This window comes from Musca domestica, unplaced genomic scaffold, assembly GCF_030504385.1.
Source record: "Musca domestica strain aabys unplaced genomic scaffold, Musca_domestica.polishedcontigs.V.1.1 8, whole genome shotgun sequence".
Lineage (NCBI taxonomy): Eukaryota > Metazoa > Arthropoda > Insecta > Diptera > Muscidae > Musca > Musca domestica.
In genome coordinates, this window is record NW_026712409.1 from 19,997,133 (window position 1) to 20,015,156 (window position 18,024).

The 18,024-nt window shown below is 40.6% G+C and overlaps 1 protein-coding gene across 1 annotated transcript in view; it reads right to left on the bottom strand.

Annotated features, from left to right (window-relative positions):
- LOC101887341 (uncharacterized) overlaps window positions 1–18,024 on the bottom strand; it is a 465,336-nt gene that overhangs the window by 25,717 nt on the left and 421,595 nt on the right. The window contains exon 11 of the mRNA XM_059130821.1: window positions 448–586. Within this exon, the coding sequence (XP_058986804.1) occupies window positions 448–586 (139 nt within the window). The remainder of the gene's footprint in view (window positions 1–447; window positions 587–18,024) is intronic.

The window sequence follows — 18,024 nt, forward strand, 5'->3', positions numbered from 1 at the left end:
TCTATGAGAAGACCTTCTTCTGCTCTTCTATGAGAAGACCATCTTCTGTTCTTCTATGATAAGACCTTCTTCTGCTTTTCTATGCGAGGACTTTCTTCTCCTCTTTTATGAGAAGACCTTTTTCTGCTCTTCTATGAGAAGACCTTTTCTGCTCTTCTATGAGAAGACCTACTTCTGCTCTTCTATGAGAAGATCCTCGGCTCTTCTATGAGAAGATCCTCGGCTCTTCTATGAGAAGACCCTCGGCTCTTCTATGAGAAGACCCTCGGCTCTTCTATGAGAGGACATTCTGCTCTCCTATCAGAAGACCTTCTGATCTTCTATAAAATATGATAAAAAAAAAGTAAACTTTTTTTAAATATAAAATAATTTATTAAATAAAATAACTTATTGTCCATTGAAAAAAAAAAAAAAAACATTTAAATACTACAATTAAATAATACTTACATGGAGACATTCAGGAAACAAGTCAGCAGGAATTCATTGTAAATTGCCATGGAGATGAAACGGCTTTCATTGAATTCGGATGGAGCTTTGCGCACCATAATGCAGAGGCGTACACCCCAAGCCAGAAAAACCACTTCCACTGTGTGCACATATCCACACAAACACAAACACACATCCACGTAGAGAAGCAAATGACATGAAAAGACACAAAAAAAAGAAAATGAGAGCAAATAATTAAGAATTGTACATTTTCGTTCTCCCCTTTCTATAGGTATTTTGTTTAATTAAATTATTTTTGCTTGAAAGCGAAAATAATTGTCCTTTTTCTGCCGTGGTATGAAGTAACACATTTCTTATGCAGTTCGGTTTTTTTTTCTTTCTTTTCATTTCATCGTCCTTTGATTGTCTTCTTAATAACTCGAACAGAAGGTCCTTGGTTGGTCAGTTGGTGTGTTTTATGTATTAATTAAAAATTATCAGCAGCACTTCATGCCAAGCAACAGCAGCAGCAGAAGTCAAGCAAGTGCAAAAACACCACAAGCAACAACATCAAACACTTCTGGTGACTTCACTTCATGGAAATTGTTCACAAAAAAAAAAAAAAGAGAAAGTATAAAATGGAAAATGCTACGCATATCTTCTTCTGCAGTCTTGACAAGTGAGTGGAGAAATATCATTTTAACATTCGTAGAAAAAACCTCAGGCATTTTGTAACTTTCTCGAGATTTATTTTTTACTGTACAGTGTTCGGATGATAATTGAATTAATTATATCACAATGAAGATGAAGTTTCTTTTTACGGAAAGGCATGTATGGAAATAGTGTTGGCAAAGTGAATTCATAGGAAAATTTTCAATACTCTTTTCTTTACAATCAATTCGCAAAAGGAGTTCATTAAACGAGAAGGAATTTGAGTCAATAAAAGAATACCTTTTTAACTAGGTAGCTCATATCTCATATCTCGTCACTTATGTTCCTTGACATCTGAAGTTGATTTGAGAATATAAGAAAGTTTGTATAGCTAGCCCGTGAGCAAGTTAAGACTTCAAGGGAGTTTTCGATACAGGAAAAAAACGGCAACACAGTCAAACGCCATAATTTTTACATTTTTTTTTAATTGTATTGAACGAAAGCAAAACATGTCGGAAATAGCAACAAATTTTAGAATAAGTTTAGATTTGTTCGAACGGGTAACCTTTGGCACGAATTATGGCCCTTAAATGGCAAATGAAACTGTCACACGTTGCCCGACTGTTACTCTGCGGTGTTTTGGCCCATTCCCGGCGAAGGACTTGCTTGAGGTGATCGACATTTTGGTAGTTATTAGTAGCAATCTTGCTTTCCAAAAAAAAAAAAGACACAATAGTCCAACGGATTGGTATCCGGAGATCTTGGTGGCCATTGTGCTTGGTGCAAACTGCTGGACAACGAATATCTTCTCATCCAAGAAAACCAAATTCGGCAGTTCACCACTCAACTCTCACCTCAGAAACTCTTTAGCTCATTTGAGTCTATTTTCTTTCCGTCACGGTATAAGTTTTTAATGGCTTTATCCCCGAGCTCATTTTCCAATATTTGCCGAATAGAATATTGCGATCTGTTCAGCTCACTAGCCATTTTTCGGCCACTGCGACGGGGGTTTCGATCAAGTCGCTTTTTTACTTTTCGAACCATTTCTGCTGATGTTGCTCTTTTCTTCAGTCCACTTCCTTGACGTCGGGCTACGCTACCAGTATCACGGTAACGAGCGATGGTACGAGACACAAAGGATTTATTCACATTTAAATGCTGGAGTGCTATAGCGATGGCCACTTGTGGTTTTCTCGCCAAATATAAAGAAATCACACTATCAAGCTTGAATTGAATAAGATATATAATTATTCACACTTTTTGAACCTTTGTGGGAGAAGTACTTGATAGAATGGACCGATATTGTCGATTTTTTTACATGACCAAGCATTGATGCAAATATTGATATTTGCAAAGTTGGAATTATCCTTTCACTTTCTGCGGAAAAAAATATTTGTTAAAAATTTCGACCTTTTGTGGGGGAGGTACTAGAAGGAGCGGTCCGATATATTCCATTTAAAAACTAGACCTTGGGTTGATAAAAATATTGGGATGTGTGAAATTTGAAGACAATCGGACTCTCACATCGCAGTTGTGGGAGAGTTACTTGATGGAGTGAACCGATATCATCCATTTTCGCACCTGACCTAGCATTGATGCAAATATTAGGATATGCAAAGTTGGAGCAAAATCGGATAATCCTCTCTCTTTGTGTTCAGCAAAACATTTGGGGGAGGTACCGGAGGGAGTGAACCAATATTGGCCATCTCCGAACTCGATCTAAATTTGAAAAAAAAAAAAAATATTAGGAGGTACTATGTTTGGAACAAATCGGACACTGCGTTCGAGAGTCGGCTCCGAATGTCTTGAAACTGATTTGTTCCAAAAGGACCTAGGGTCTGGCTAAAGACGGTATATATCATTTGATGCGGCCAAAACGTGCCTAATCGAAATAACGGTTTTAGATCATAGATCTATGGACCAAATCCGTTTCATTTGAAGTCGATATAATGGTGTCTGTCCGTTCGACTAAAACCGTTTCAGGACATTTGGTGTTGATCTAGCAATGTGCGTCCGTATGTATGACTGGTGCGCACGAGAACTCTCGAAAGGAGTATCCGATTCGATCCAAACTATTATTGCCAAACTTAGATCGAGTTCGGAGATGAGCAACATCGGCCCACTCACTCCTTCTGGTACCACCCCACAAAATATCAAAAATTTGGAAGAAAAGAATTTACTGCAGAGAGAGAGGAAAGATAATCCATGCATCTGTCTTATGTGATGTAATAGTCCGATTATCTTCAAATTACACATAACACAATGTTTTAATTAATCCAAAGTCTAGTGTGAAGATGGGATACATCTGTCCGCTCCTGCTGCTACCTCCACCACAAAGGGTCAACATTTTGAGTGCCAATGAAGCTCATAAAACATGAAATTAGCATCCGCTTTTATTCAGACTTGGCATGTCTCAACATTTTTATCAACACAAGATCTGTAATAAATATGCTAAAGATCGGACCATTCCTTTTGGTACGTCCCCACAGAGGGTCAACATTTTGAATAACCCACACGGCCATAAAATACCAAATGAGCATCTGGTTCTCTTCAAATTACAGGGTGCGATGAAAAACCTGCAACCAACTTCAGAATGCTGTCATTTCTAAGCCACTCGTCCGACAGCTGCTAAAGTTATCCAGTGACAGCTCATTATATTGTTTACAAGCGAACAAAAGCATTTGGGTTAGAATTCTCCAGAAAAAAAGTTATTCCTGATGGAATTCAAGCGTGATAGTGTGATTTATTTATATTTGGCCGAAAAACCACAAGTGGCCACAAGTCGTTATAGCACTCCACATTTAAATTTGAATAAATCGTTTGAGTCCCGTACCATCGCTTGTTACCGTGATACTGGTAGCGTAGCCCGACGTCAAGGAAGTGGACAGAAGAACAGAAAACAGCAACATCAGCAGAAATGATTCGAAAGATAAAGAAACGACTTGATCGAAATCCGCGTCTCAGAGTCCGAAAAATGGCGCTCGGGGTAAAGCCATTGAAATTCCAAAAAGTGCAAGAACTTACACCGCAACAGAAAGAAAAAAAGCTCAAAAGAGCTAAAGAGTTGCTTCGCTTGGACGAAAGTGGTGAACAGCCGAATTAGATTTTCTCCGATGAAAAAACATTCGTGGTCCAGCCGTTTGTCCAAAGAGGTCAGCTGAAAATGTGCAGCTTCGGTTGGCGACCAGAATTCAAGCGCCGGCCATGCTGATGGTGTGGGCCGCCATAACAGCCAATGATCGCTCTCCACTCGTATTAATCGACCGTGGCATCATAATAAATGCCGAATACTATAGCGAATATATTCTGGAAGGTGTATTAAAGTCTTGGGCACGAAAACATTTGACCTTGGACATTTCAACAAGACTCAGCGCCACCGCATCAGCACACGCCACCCAAGAATGGTTACAAAATGAGGTTCCTCGCTTCATTTCCAGCGCACAGTGACCACCAAAATCTCCAGATACCAATCCGTTGGACTATTGTGTCTGGAGGATTTTGGAAAGCAAGGTTTGCACTAAAAAATACCAAAGTGTAGATCACCTCAAGCAAGCGCTACGCCGGGAATGGACCAAAATACCGCGGAGTAATATTCGGGTAGCGTGTGACGGTTTAATTGGCAGTTTGAAGGTCATAATTCGTGCCAAAGGTGACCAATTCGAACAACTCTAAACTTATTCTAAGCTTTGATGCTATTTCCGCCTTTTTTTGCTTTCCTCAATAAAATTAAAAAAATATGTAAAAATTATGGCGTTTGACTTTGTTGCAGTTTTTTTATATCTCACCCTGCAATTGTTTAATTTTTTTTGTAGTTTTACCCATACCAAGATTTTTATGTATATCTAATATAATACCAATATTTTTATGTATATCTAGTATAAAAATGGAATACTTCGATCTGCTCTGTGTGTCACCTCACGCTTATTTCCACATTTTCAAAAAATTTGCACATATTTCATGTAAAGTATAGAAAGGGGTCTACATCTAGCACTTTGTAATATTTATATCAGTTTTTTATATTTTTATCGGAGCCTCCCCCATAAAGAGTCAACAGTTTGAATAATCATAAATCAAGGCTGGCGTTATACATCTGTCGGCAAAACCGACTTATACAATTTTACTTGTGACCTCATTGACGGTTGACAGTCATGCTGACTTTTAAGGTAGCCGTTTCAACATTGTTCGTATATTAATATAGGTGATGTCCATACGTAAATTTATATATCCTGCGATACATTTCTGACAAACCGAAAAATTCAAAACACTGTTCCTAAACCACTGCAAACCTCACCGAAAAACCAGTAAAGAGTCTAGTCTTAAAGTCGTGCGGGACCGACTTTATAATACCCTACACCACTTTCCTAATTTAGTAGAGCTCCACATAACAATGAAAAGTTTTTATGGGAGAATTCAATCATACACGGTATGATTATAATTATAATTTAAAATTCAAAGGACTAAATATGCCAAAGCATTTGCATCTTTTAAATTCGGACTTGTAGTGCCCATTTGGTGCGAAATTAATTTGAAATTCGATAAAGATATATATGGGAGCTATATCCAAATCTGAACCGATCTCGATAAAATTTGGCAAAGATATTTCTGAGCTGTATTTGATATATTTCCCTGAATATCGGTGTTACGGAGTGCATATTACGGTTGTGGGTAACATATATAACAAATCGGATGAATAATATATATGGAAGCTATAGCTATATCTAAACCGATCTTCACCAATTTTGGCATACTACCTTCTAGACTCAATTCAATCGTATGTGCCAAATTCCATCCCATTTAGGCAAATATTACACGTTTGGTGCACAATTAATTTGAAATCGGACGAAGTTATATATGGGAGCTATATTCAAATCTGAACCGATCTCGATAAAATTTAGCAAACGTATTTCTGAGCTACATTTGATATATTTCCCTGAATATCGTTGTAACGGAGTGCATATTACGGCTGCGGAGGACAAAAATAACAAATCGGATGAACAATATATATGGGAGCTATAGCTATATCTAAACAGATTTCGATCAAATTTGGCATACTTATTTTCAAGCCTAATTTGTATGCGAAATAGAAAAAAATATCTATATTTTCTTGAAAATTGCAGTAGAAGTCTTGGTGGCGTATACGTGTTGGCAACACATATACGTCCCTGTTTAAGTCCTTTTCTTATGATCAATTCTTTCGAAATTAATTTTTTCCACAAGAAAACCATAAATAAAGGATATTGTTTGGACAGAAATTCTGTGTGAAGGAGATCTTAAAGATGGTTTCTATTAGTAGATCGTATACGTATTGACAAGACTTATACGCAATAATATTTTATGGGGTTTTTAAGGGTTAAGGGTCAATTAAAGGAGGTCAATAGAAGACCTGCCAAATAAGTTTGGGATCTACAGCAAACTTTCAGGAGATATTTGGTCGAGAGAAGAAGTTTAAAATGTCTTCGAGTCAAAAAACCCTGAAAGGTATTTCAGGCCTTAGAATGCCCTAAAAGGTATATGGAACATAGAAGAAATTTTAAGGGGCTGTTTGTCCATGAAAGGCATTCAAAAAACCTTCGGTCGATGGGATCTCTTTCAAAGGTCTCCGGTCCGAAGAAGAACTTTTGAAGGCAATTTTTTAAAGACCTATAATAGTTCATCCATCTATAGAAGAAATGTAATAGGTTTTTGGTATATAGTCCTTCTTTAATGGAAGATCAGTGAAGTGTTTTCGAAAAATTATTCTGTCTAGAGAAGGAAGACCTTTGAATGGCCTTTAGAGAATGGAACCTCCGAAAAATGTTATATTTTGAATAGACCATTTTAAATAGCTTTCTAGACAAAAAACCTACAAATATTATTTTTTGAAAAATTTATTTTCGAAAAACTTCGCCTGCAATAGTTCCTAAAAATACTTTTTAAAAGGGCGTATAGACGAACGCGTAAATAGGTCTCTGTTTATAAAAGAGCTGTTAATTATTTTCTGTCTTCAGAAAACTTTAAAAATATTTTATGTTCTTAAAAAGGCATCTCACATCAAAAGTCCTTCGAAAAGTCACATGACATATAGTTCCCCTCCATATAGAAGACTTTTTTTTTGTAAAAGAATAAATTTAGAAAATTGTTAGCCCTCTGAAAATTCTTCTCCTTATAAATGACACTTGAAAAAAATACTGTATACAGAAGACCTTTAAAAACCTCCCTTTCAAAAATTATGCAAAATTCCATACGATTCGGGCTGATATTACACGGTTGGTGCACAATTAAAGGCAAATCGGACGAAGATATATATGGGAGCTACATCTAAATTTTGACCGATTTCAATAGGGTTCGTCCTTGGGCCAAACAAATGATCTGTGCAAAATTTCATCTGGATCGGGCAATAAATGCGACCAGTACTTTGTTTACAAAAATACATGGACAGACGGACGGGTGGATGGACGAACGGATATGCATAAATCGACTGAGAATGTGATTCTATGCAGATCATCAAGAGGAACTATGGGTCTATATCGTTTCCTTTTGCCTGTTACAAACGAATGCACAAAGACATAATACCCTGACCACTTTGTGGTGTAGGGTATAAACATGTATTAGTCACATAACAATAAGTGGATGTTACAATGTCAAACATTGCATTCTGACTTCTCTACTTTGACGCTTTATTGTTTTTCCTCTTCCCTACAGTTCGTTCGTTCTCCATTGCTGTTTGTGTCCACAAACTCAGCTCCCAGAATCTCAGCTTTCAATTACTTGCAACAGTTCTACGGCAGTGGCAGAAACAGGTAGTCATCATTACTGCCCACAGCTGATGAACATTTGTTATCATTAGGATAGCTAAATAGAAAGGCCAAAGGAGAATTAGAACAGGTTCAAGAAACTTTGTAACCAGATCTGTTTAACATCGGGCAGCAAACTTCGGGTATTGTCATTATGACAGGATGCTTAAAAAAATACAACAACTTCAACAAACTTTACTTACTGCAAACGTCACTACGAGGTGTAGTTAAGGACAGAAGTGAACTTTGAATGAAAAATGAAATGTCATTTCACAGTTTTCCGTTTCTTGGCAAAAAGTTTAAAGTTGCAAAGGGAAAGTCTGCACCGAACTGAAATGGATGTTTGCAAACTAGAGTTACAGGAAGAAGAGCTCCACTTAACGACTTTCAGTTTCATGAAGTAGACGTGAACTGTTGTAACGTTGACCAACAATTAAAATGAAGAGTTTTTGTCTGCAGTTTGATGTGTGGTGGGAAAGTTTGAGAGCATGAAAGAGAGGTCAGTGTTGAGTTCTTGGCCATTGTAATTAAATTTGGAGAAAAAAATTTAAAAGAGTCTTTTTGAGGCAACAGTTTGTTTTGGGTTCCAGAGACGTTTCAATGCACATCGAATGATAGGTTGTAATTTTTTTGAGTGAGATTTTCCTTCGGAGAATTCCTTTTTGAAATTTTGCAAAAAGGACACTCTTGGTGTAAAGGAATCTTATTTGATCTAATTTTTTCAAAAAGTTTCGGTAATTGACGGACTGAATTCATTAACGACAAAATGAAATGGCTGGAAAATTGAAATGTTTGCGGGAGGCTCTGCTTATGAAAGCTGACAGATGAAAAACGACGAAATCTGTGATTAAAAGAGTGAAGAAGCAATGGAACTGAAATTTCAATTTGGAAATTTTGCAAGCGACCCGGAACTAATTTAGTAGTAGGAAAATTCAATCGTGGATTAAATATGCTGAAGCATTTGTATCTGTCCGTCTGTCCATCTGTCCATGTTAATTTGTAATTACGCTACAGGTCGCAATTATGGCCCGATCCTTACGAAATTTTGTACGAAGGTGGAGTTAGGGAATAGGAAATAGAAGCCAGAATAGAAGCCTGTTTCTTTTGGAGATGATCGCCAAATGTTTAGGGGTTGAAATGGACCAAATACTGAAAAAATGTCGGATTTTGCAGTAGCTATAGAGGTCGCAATTATAGACCAATCGACGGAATTTCGCATGTAGCTAGAGTTTAGGGCGGGTAAGAAGCCTACCAATTTGGGTGGTCATCGGATAATATTTAGCGGGTAAAATAGACCATATCTTTTGTGTTGAAAAAATTCAAAATTTTTCATTAAACCGCGAATATTTTAAAACCCGGCGAAATCACAAAGTCATGACAAGTTACTTCTGACCTTTACATTGATGTTAACATCCAACAAATCGGATATATAGCAAAATATGTGCAATATATATGTCTATCAAAGAAGATATACTGAAAGATCTCTTATATGTCGAGAACGGCTGAACTGATTTCCACATTTCTCATTAATTCAGAATGGCCTCTTGTCAGGAAAGAAAAAACGTCTAAAAAAATCGCATAAAAATATCTCTCTAAAGATGAAAATATTGGTTTTGTAACATTTTCTCATATTTTTTCAATTTTGTCATATTTTTGGCATATTTTCATTTTGAATTAAACATTTGGTAATATTTCTACAGCTAACAAAACTAAGTAGTTAGGATATCAGGATATCATATACAGATCGCAATATGGAAATCCGATCCTTACGAAATTTTGCATGGGGATAATATGAGGGTCAGAATAGATGCCTACTCTTTTTGGAGATGATCGCTATATATTTAGGGGTTGAAATCAACCAAAAAACTGCAAAATTGTCAGCAGATCGTAATTATCGCCCCATCCTCACGCACATTTGAATGGGGGTTACCGCATATTGCGAAAGCCAAGCAGTTTCGGATGGCCATCCAAAAATATTCAATGTGTGAAATAGTTTGCCAACTTTTGTAGACAAAATACGAAAATGTCCATTCCGGTGACTTTTTGGAGAATTCACAAATATAGGAAAGACGCACTTCTGACTATTTCGTTAACGCTGATTTCGTTGGAGAATATAGTCAAATGTCTGTATCTCATATAGATGCGTTTCAGTCAAAAACCAATAATAAATATTAATCTTTTGCCACTTCTGAGAGATTATAGGTCTTTGGGAAATATTGGTTCCAGATCTAGGAAGACCATTTACGTGCAACATCTACCAATAAATTGGAAATGAGCAAATTAGTTTAAGTTGCTATTATTCGAAAATTAGAGAACGAAACCTGATGGTTTTCTTTTACTATTTGTCACAATATCTTGTGGAATTCTTTCGAGTATCTCGCCTATATAAACTGTATCGTTTATTATAGTGTTGTAGGGTATTCAACGGTCGGTTCCGCTCAACTGTAGCCTTTGCTTACTTGTTTATAATTGAGTTGGCGATTTTAAATATTGACCCTTTATGGGGTAGTTACCAGAAGGAGTAGACCGATATATTCCATTTTCAAAAAGACATTCGGACTCTTACATCATATTTTATAAGAGATATAATTGTTCACAAATCGGATGATCCTCTCTCTTTTTGTGCAGTAAAATATTTGGGGGATGCAACGGGAGTAGTGGACCTATATTGCCCATCTCCGAACTCGTTCTAATGTAAACAAATATATTACGATGTACTAAGTTAGGACCAAATCAAATGCTTCCTTCGACAGTTATCATGCGCGCCAACCAGCCAGAAAGACAGACGGTCGGACGAACTGGCAGACTGAGATCGCTAGATCGACTCTAAATGTTCTGAAACGGATTTGGTCAAAAAAGACCTAGGGTCTGTCTACAGAGGATATATATTATTTGATGCGGCCAAAACGTGCCTCAGACCATAGGTCTATGGATCAAATCCGTTTTAGGACATTTTGAGTTTGGACGGATTTGGGGTGTCCGTCCATTGGACCAAATCCGTTTCAGGACATTTGTAGTCGATCTAGTGATGTCCGTCTGATTTTCTGGCTGGTGCGCACAAGAACTCTCGAAGAGAGTATCCGATTTGATTCAAACTATTACTGCCAAACATAGATCGAGTTCGGAGATGTACAATATCGGTCCACTCCTTCTGGTACCTACACCACAAAATATCAAAAATTTCGAAAAAAAATGTACTGCACAGTATTGAAAATTGTGACCCTTTGTGGATGAGGTTCGCAGATATATATCATCTTCACCACAGATCTTGTGTTAGCAAAAATGTTTGTATGTGTCAAAATTGAAGAGAGTTGGATGCTTATTTCGCTTTCTTTGAGAGCGTTGTTTTTCAAAATCTTGAACCCTATGTGGAACAGGTAGCAAAAAAAAATGGTCCGATCTCTACCCTCTTTATAACAGAACTTATGTCGATGGAAATATTGTGATGCAACAAGTCTGGAATGGAATCGAACGTTAATTTGCGTTTTTTCTGAGCTTCGTTGATGTTCAAAATTTTGAGGCTTTATGGGGTAGGTACCAGCAGGAGTAGACCGATATTCTCCATCTTAACACCAGACCTTGGGTTAATAACATTATTGGGGTGTGTGAAAATTTGAAGACAGACTCAGACTCTTACATCACATTTTACGACGTGTTTTCACTTTGAAGCTGGGGTAGGTTCAGCGGGGGCCAGAGTCGTCACAAAAATTTATTTGTTAGGACATAAAGAGAGAGAGAGCGAAGCAAAAATATTTTCTTAAAACGTTATAAATTTATTTCCTTAAATAACACTAAACACTACACTAAACACAATAAAATCACGTTCAGAACTTTTTACGAAGAACACTAAATCACAAAGTTCAGTCGAAATGTTAATAAACGGGTAGCAGTGGTGGCAGCTTGGCACAGCGGCGGCCCGATGAATAGGCGAGCGACGAATAGAGTGGCGGCAGCTTGGCACAGCGGCGGCCCGATGAATAGGCGAGCGACGAATAGGGTGGCGGCGGCTTTGGCACAGCGGCGGCCCGATGAATACGTCAGCGGCGAGTAGTAGTGGCGGCAGCTTGGCACAGCGGCGGCCCGATGAATAGGCGAGCGACGAATAGGGTGGCGGCGGCTGTGGCACAGCGGCGGCCCGAGGAATACGTCAGCGGCGAGTAGTAGTGGCGGCAGCTTGGCACAGCGGCGGCCCGATGAATAGGCGAGCGACGAATAGGGTGGCGGCGGCTTTGGCACAGTGGCGGCCCGATGAATACGTCAGCGGCGAGTAGTAGTGGCGGCAGCTTGGCACAGCGGCGGCCCGATGAATAGGCGAGCGACGAATAGGGTGGCGGCGGCTTTGGCACAGCGGCGGCCCGATGAATAGGCGAGCGGCGAATAGGGTGGCGGCGGCTTTGGCACAGCGGCGGCCCGATGAATAGGCGAGCGGCGAATAGGGTGGCGGCGGCTTTGGCACAGCGGCGGCCCGATGAATACGTCAGCGGCGAGTAGTAGTGGCGGCAGCTTGGCACAGCGGTGGCCCGATGAATAGGCGAGCGACGAATAGGGTGGCGGCGGCTTTGGCACAGTGGCGGCCCGATGAATACGTCAGCGGCGAGTAGTAGTGGCGGCAGCTTGGCACAGCGGCGGCCCGATGAATAGGCGAGCGACGAATAGGGTGGCGGCGGCTTTGGCACAGCGGCGGCCCGATGAATAGGCGAGCGGCGAATAGGGTGGCGGCGGCTTTGGCACAGCGGCGGCCCGATGAATACGTCAGCGGCGAGTAGTAGTGGCGGCAGCTTGGCACAGCGGCGGCCCGATGAATACGCGCACGACGAATCGGGTGGCGGCAGCTTTGGCACAGCAGCAGCCCGATGAGTACGTCAGTCGCCGTCAACGCAGCCCGAAGAATAGGGAGTATTGCTACAACCCTCACTTGACCCTGCGTTCAGTCGCCGTCAACGCAGCCCGAAGAATAGGGAGTATTGCTACAACCCTCACTTGACCCTGCGTTCAGTCGCCGTCAACGCAGCCCGAAGAATAGGGAGTATTGCTACAACCCTCACTTGACCCTGCGTTCAGTCGCCGTCAACGCAGCCCGAAGAATAGGGAGTATTGCTACAACCCTCACTTGACCCTGCGTTCAGTCGCCGTCAACGCAGCCCGAAGAATAGGGAGTATTGCTACAACCCTCACTTGACCCTGCGTTCAGTCGCCGTCAACGCAGCCCGAAGAATAGGGAGTATTGCTACAACCCTCACTTGACCCTGCGTTCAGTCGCCGTCAACGCAGCCCGAAGAATAGGGAGTATTGCTACAACCCTCACTTGACCCTGCGTTCAGTCGCCGTCAACGCAGCCCGAAGAATAGGGAGTATTGCTACAACCCTCACTTGACCCTGCGTTCAGTCCAGTCCAGTCACCACAAATAGTCAAGGCTTATTGTTTGGCTTACTAAGACTCAATTCAACCGAGGTTGCGCGCCTTTTCTTCCTCCCAATCACACTTGACTTACCAGCCATCAACAGAAGACTGATCCCGATTGGGTGAAATGCGTCTCCTTTTATACCTTTTTGGCTGGACAACGATTGTTGTTTTCTCATGACAGCAGCTGATCCCAATCTGACAGTTTTGCGTAGTTCCGCCATTTGCCACCAGGGGTTCCAATGTTGTATTTTAAGTATACTTCTTTCTACTAGGGGACAATAATAATGTACCCCAAAAACGAAAGCATGACTTTTGGGCGTTACATGGCATCTCTTCCTCCCTCTGATTTTTGATTCCTTGATTTGCTTTCTCTATTGCTATTGGGTTTCAATAGCCAGGAAGCCCTAGGGTGTTATGTAACCTTTTATTTCTCCGACATGGGCACTTTGGTTCGACTATATCTCGGTCGAATAGGAAGGTATGTTAGAGACCAATTGCAGAAGTTCGGAGAGATACCTTCACTACCCCGTCTGCTGATATTATTATGCGGTACTGCTTGCCATCTGGTTTAACAATTCGCTTCAGTTTGTGTCCCTTTTTCCAATTGTTTTTAAACTTCTCGATACGGCTTTGTAGGTTTTCGGGATAATTTGGCAGTTCGAGAAATGTGTTATTGTTCACGGGATTGTCTGTCGAGGACGATGGCGTTGACTCAGTTGGGATTTCAGTGACTGGCAATTTGATTGTACTTGGTGTGCTATTATTCTCCTTCGCCCGTTTGAATTTTTTCGTGTTGGGGCTATCTTGCTCCATCGTGATGTTGAAATTTTGAGAATTGCGATGGTCTTTGAAGTATGGGCTTATATTAGGACACTGATTAGTTTGGGTATTGTCAATTTAATGTCTAAAAATAAAGTAAGAAATTATAATGAAATGGCATCACATAAACGTAAGTGGAACTACAATCAACATTCTACTTCTATGTCTACAATTTAATTTTGTTCTTCATAAAAAGGCTTAATTTCACTTAAGTGCGCGACGCGGGTGATGTTGTCTTTTCCTCGGACTACAACGATTACTGGAGATTGGAATTTTTGTACGAAAAACGGCCCTCCGTATTTGGGCGCTAGTTTGGCGGCGAAATTTTCGACGGCCTTCGACTGAGGATGTAGACGAACTAGAACTTGCTCCCCAATCTTTGGTTTCCAAACTCGTCGTCTAAGGTTGTACTGTCTCCGCTGGTTTTGAGATGCTTTTGCCAAGTTTCGACGCACTATCTTAAATATTTCTTTCAACTCCTGGGCCCGGTCTTCTGGTAAGACTATTCTAGCACCAGTTCCTGTTGTGAGCTGATCATATAATGCCTGGGGCAGTCGCGGTTCTCTTCCTTGTGTCAGGTATGCCGGCGAATATCCAGTGGATTCTGATGCACTAGTGTTTATGGCTAACATTATTTCGGGCAGCATATCGTCCCATGTATTATGTTGTTTCGAAACTTGTGCTATCATTGTTTTCACTGTCCGATTTGTCCTTTCAGTAGGGTTCTCTTGCGGGGTGTAAGGAGCCGTAAGTTGATGCTTTATACCCATTTCTGCTAGGAATTTTTCGAATTGGTTGCTAGTGAATTGGGTTCCGTTATCGGTTATCAATATTTTTGGAACCCCATATCTAGAAATAATTCTTTCTCTGCATGCCTTTATTAATCCCTCTGTCGTAGCCTTCCGCAATGGAACCAACTCCGTCCATTTTGAGAATCTATCCATAATAACGAGTAGCATTGAGTTACCGTGCTTAGATCGCGGTAGGGGTCCTACGAAGTCCGCACAAATAGTGGCCCATGGTTCCTCCGGGATTCTTATCAACATTTCCCCTGCTGGTTTCTGTTGGCTGACTTTATATTTTTGGCAACATTCGCACTGCTGGACATAACGTTTGATGTCCTGGAACATACCAGGCCAAAAATATCGGTTCGCCACCTTGTTGCTAGTCTTTCGCACTCCCAAATGACCTCCGGTGACACTGTCATGATTTTCTCTAAGGACCTGAATCCTTGATCCGGTGGGCACACACAGCTTCCATGGTGTGCAATCTTCATCGTTTATTTGCTTGGGAAGATGTCGATAAACATTTCCCTCAATGATTGTATAGTCTGGATACTTCTTCGGATTCTTGGTTATGGTTTCCTTCAACTTTTCTAGCCATGGGCACGGACTGGTGTCATATTTTACTGTGGCTAGGTCTAACGTTTCCAAAGGTGTTCTCGAAAGCGCATCCGCCACAACGTTCTGTTTTCCTCTACGGTATCTGATCAAAAAATTATATTGCTGTAGCTCGAGAGCCCAACGTGCGAGTCGACCTGTAGGGCTTTCAATAGAATTTAACCATTTTAGGGCCAAATGATCGGTAATAACTATAAACTGGTAACCCTCCAAATAGGGTCTCATGTGTCTGATGCCCCACAGTATGGCTAGACATTCCTTTTCAGTCGCTGAGTAGTTCTTTTCAGCCTGTTTTAAATGTCTGCTGGCGTAGGCTATGACACGTTCCACGTTATCTAACTCCTGTGTTAGAACTGCTCCAAGGCCATAGTTGCTGGCATCAGTTTGCAATATGAACGTCTTTGTGAAATCCGGACAAGCCAGAACGGGGGCTTCAGTTAACTTTGCTTTTAGGTCTGAGAATGCTTCTTGTTGTTCGGGACCCCATTTCCAATGTTTTCCCTTTTTAAGAAGACTAGTCAATGGTTGTGAAATTGTTGCAAACTGTGGGACAAATCTTCGGTACCAAGATGCTACTCCAAGAAATCTTCGTACCTCCTTTACCGATGTTGGAGGTTTCATTTCCACTATTGCGGCAACTTTATCTGGATCCGTCTTTATTCCCTCGCTACTCACAACATGGCCTAAATACTTCGTTTCTTTTCTGAAAAATTCGCATTTCTCAATGTTTATTCTCAGGTTAGCTGATCGCAATCTTCTGAACACTTCTCTCAAGTTCCGCAAGTGTTCCTCAAACGTTTTTCCAATGACGATGATATCGTCAAGGTATGCAAAAGCGTGGGGGTCCATTTCAGGCCCAATCACACTATCTAATGCCCGTTGGAAGGTTGCCGGTGCTGAATGCAAACCGAAAGGCATCACTTTCCACTGATATAGACCTTTACCAGCTACCGCAAAGGCCGTGTATTTTCTGCTCTCCTTCGCCATCGGTATTTGCCAATATCCGTCTTTAAGGTCCAGGCTACTCACGTATTTGGCATCCCGTAGTCGATTCAGTATTGTGTCGATGCGGGGTAAAGGGTAGGCATCTGGAACAGAACGTTTATTCAATTGGCGAAAATCCATACAAGTTCTCCAATTCCCATTTTTCTTTCTGACTAATGTGATGGGGAAACAGTATGGGCTTGTAGACGGCTCTATACATCCTCGTTCTTCGAGCTTTCTCACTTCGGCATTAATCACGGCTTGCATTGCAGGATTTCGCGGAGCATATCTTAATTTAATGGGTCGATCGTCGGTCATTACAATCTTATGTTCAGCTATTGACGATAGGCCATTTAATTGTTGGAACTTAGGGAGTTCCTGTGCCAGAAAATTTTCAACGATCTCACATTGCGTTTTACTCAATTCATCGTTTAAGAATTTAGGTCTGGGGGATACATTATTCGTAGCTGTCATTGTATCTATTACCTCTTTTGATGGGGTTTCCTCTCCTATAGCCACGGTACAATGCTCCGTTGATGTGGTTGGCTTACTTAATTTGACACTTATACCGGCGCAGTGAATGGTCGTGTGGAACTGTTTTAGAAATTCCAATCCCAATATGATGTTTTCCTTGAATTGCGGCATGATGAGAAATGTAACATCTGAGCTTTGGTTTCCAAATGTAACAGGTAACACTGTTGATCTTGTGATGTTCACCGTGGTGCCGTCTGCGAGGATAACATTTGCCTCATGCCGTGAATAAGTAAACCTTTTCTTGATTTTTTCCGCAAATTCTCTTTTTATAAAACAGCTAGTGGCACCAGTGTCGACAGTTGCTTTAATAGCTTTCCCCTCTATTAAGACAGTTGCAGTAAGGCGATATTCTTCACATTGCAATGATGTAATATTCTGGTTACTCTTCTTTGCCGGGGGTTCATCCTGCTGCGTTTCTGGATTGGATGAGCTTTCGTTTAGCACTTGGTCACCTTGATTGGTGCAATACAGGTTATTTCTAGAGTTGTCCGCACGTCGATTATAGTTTTGTTGATTTCGAGGCTGTTCTGATCGAGAATTATTTGGTATGCTTTCGAGTTCGTCTGCCAAGGAGATCAATTCCGAAAGTGTGGTAAAGTCTTTACGGCGAATGTACCATTGATAATCCGAATGCGCGTTTCTAAAAATTCGTTCCAATTTTTGTTCTTCGGTCATATTGGTGTGCTGCATAAGATGCTGTATAGAGAGTACATATTCCTTAAACGGCTCCTTATTACGCTGTATCCTTCTCCTAATTTCATCCTCCAATTTCTCAAAGTATCTCGGTGGCAAAAAGAATTTCAGAAAATCACTCTTAAATTCGTTCCAGGTAGTCCAGTGTCGGTTGTTGTTCCTTAGCCAGATTAAAGCTTTACCTCGTAACAACTCTGGCATTACTTTAATTATTTGATTCAATTCCACGATGTACATTTCAGCCATTTCTTCTACACGTGCTACGAATCCACTAGGGTCCATTCCATTTTCAAAAGTAATATTCCATTTTCGGATTTGGTCGAGAATTACGAGTAACGAC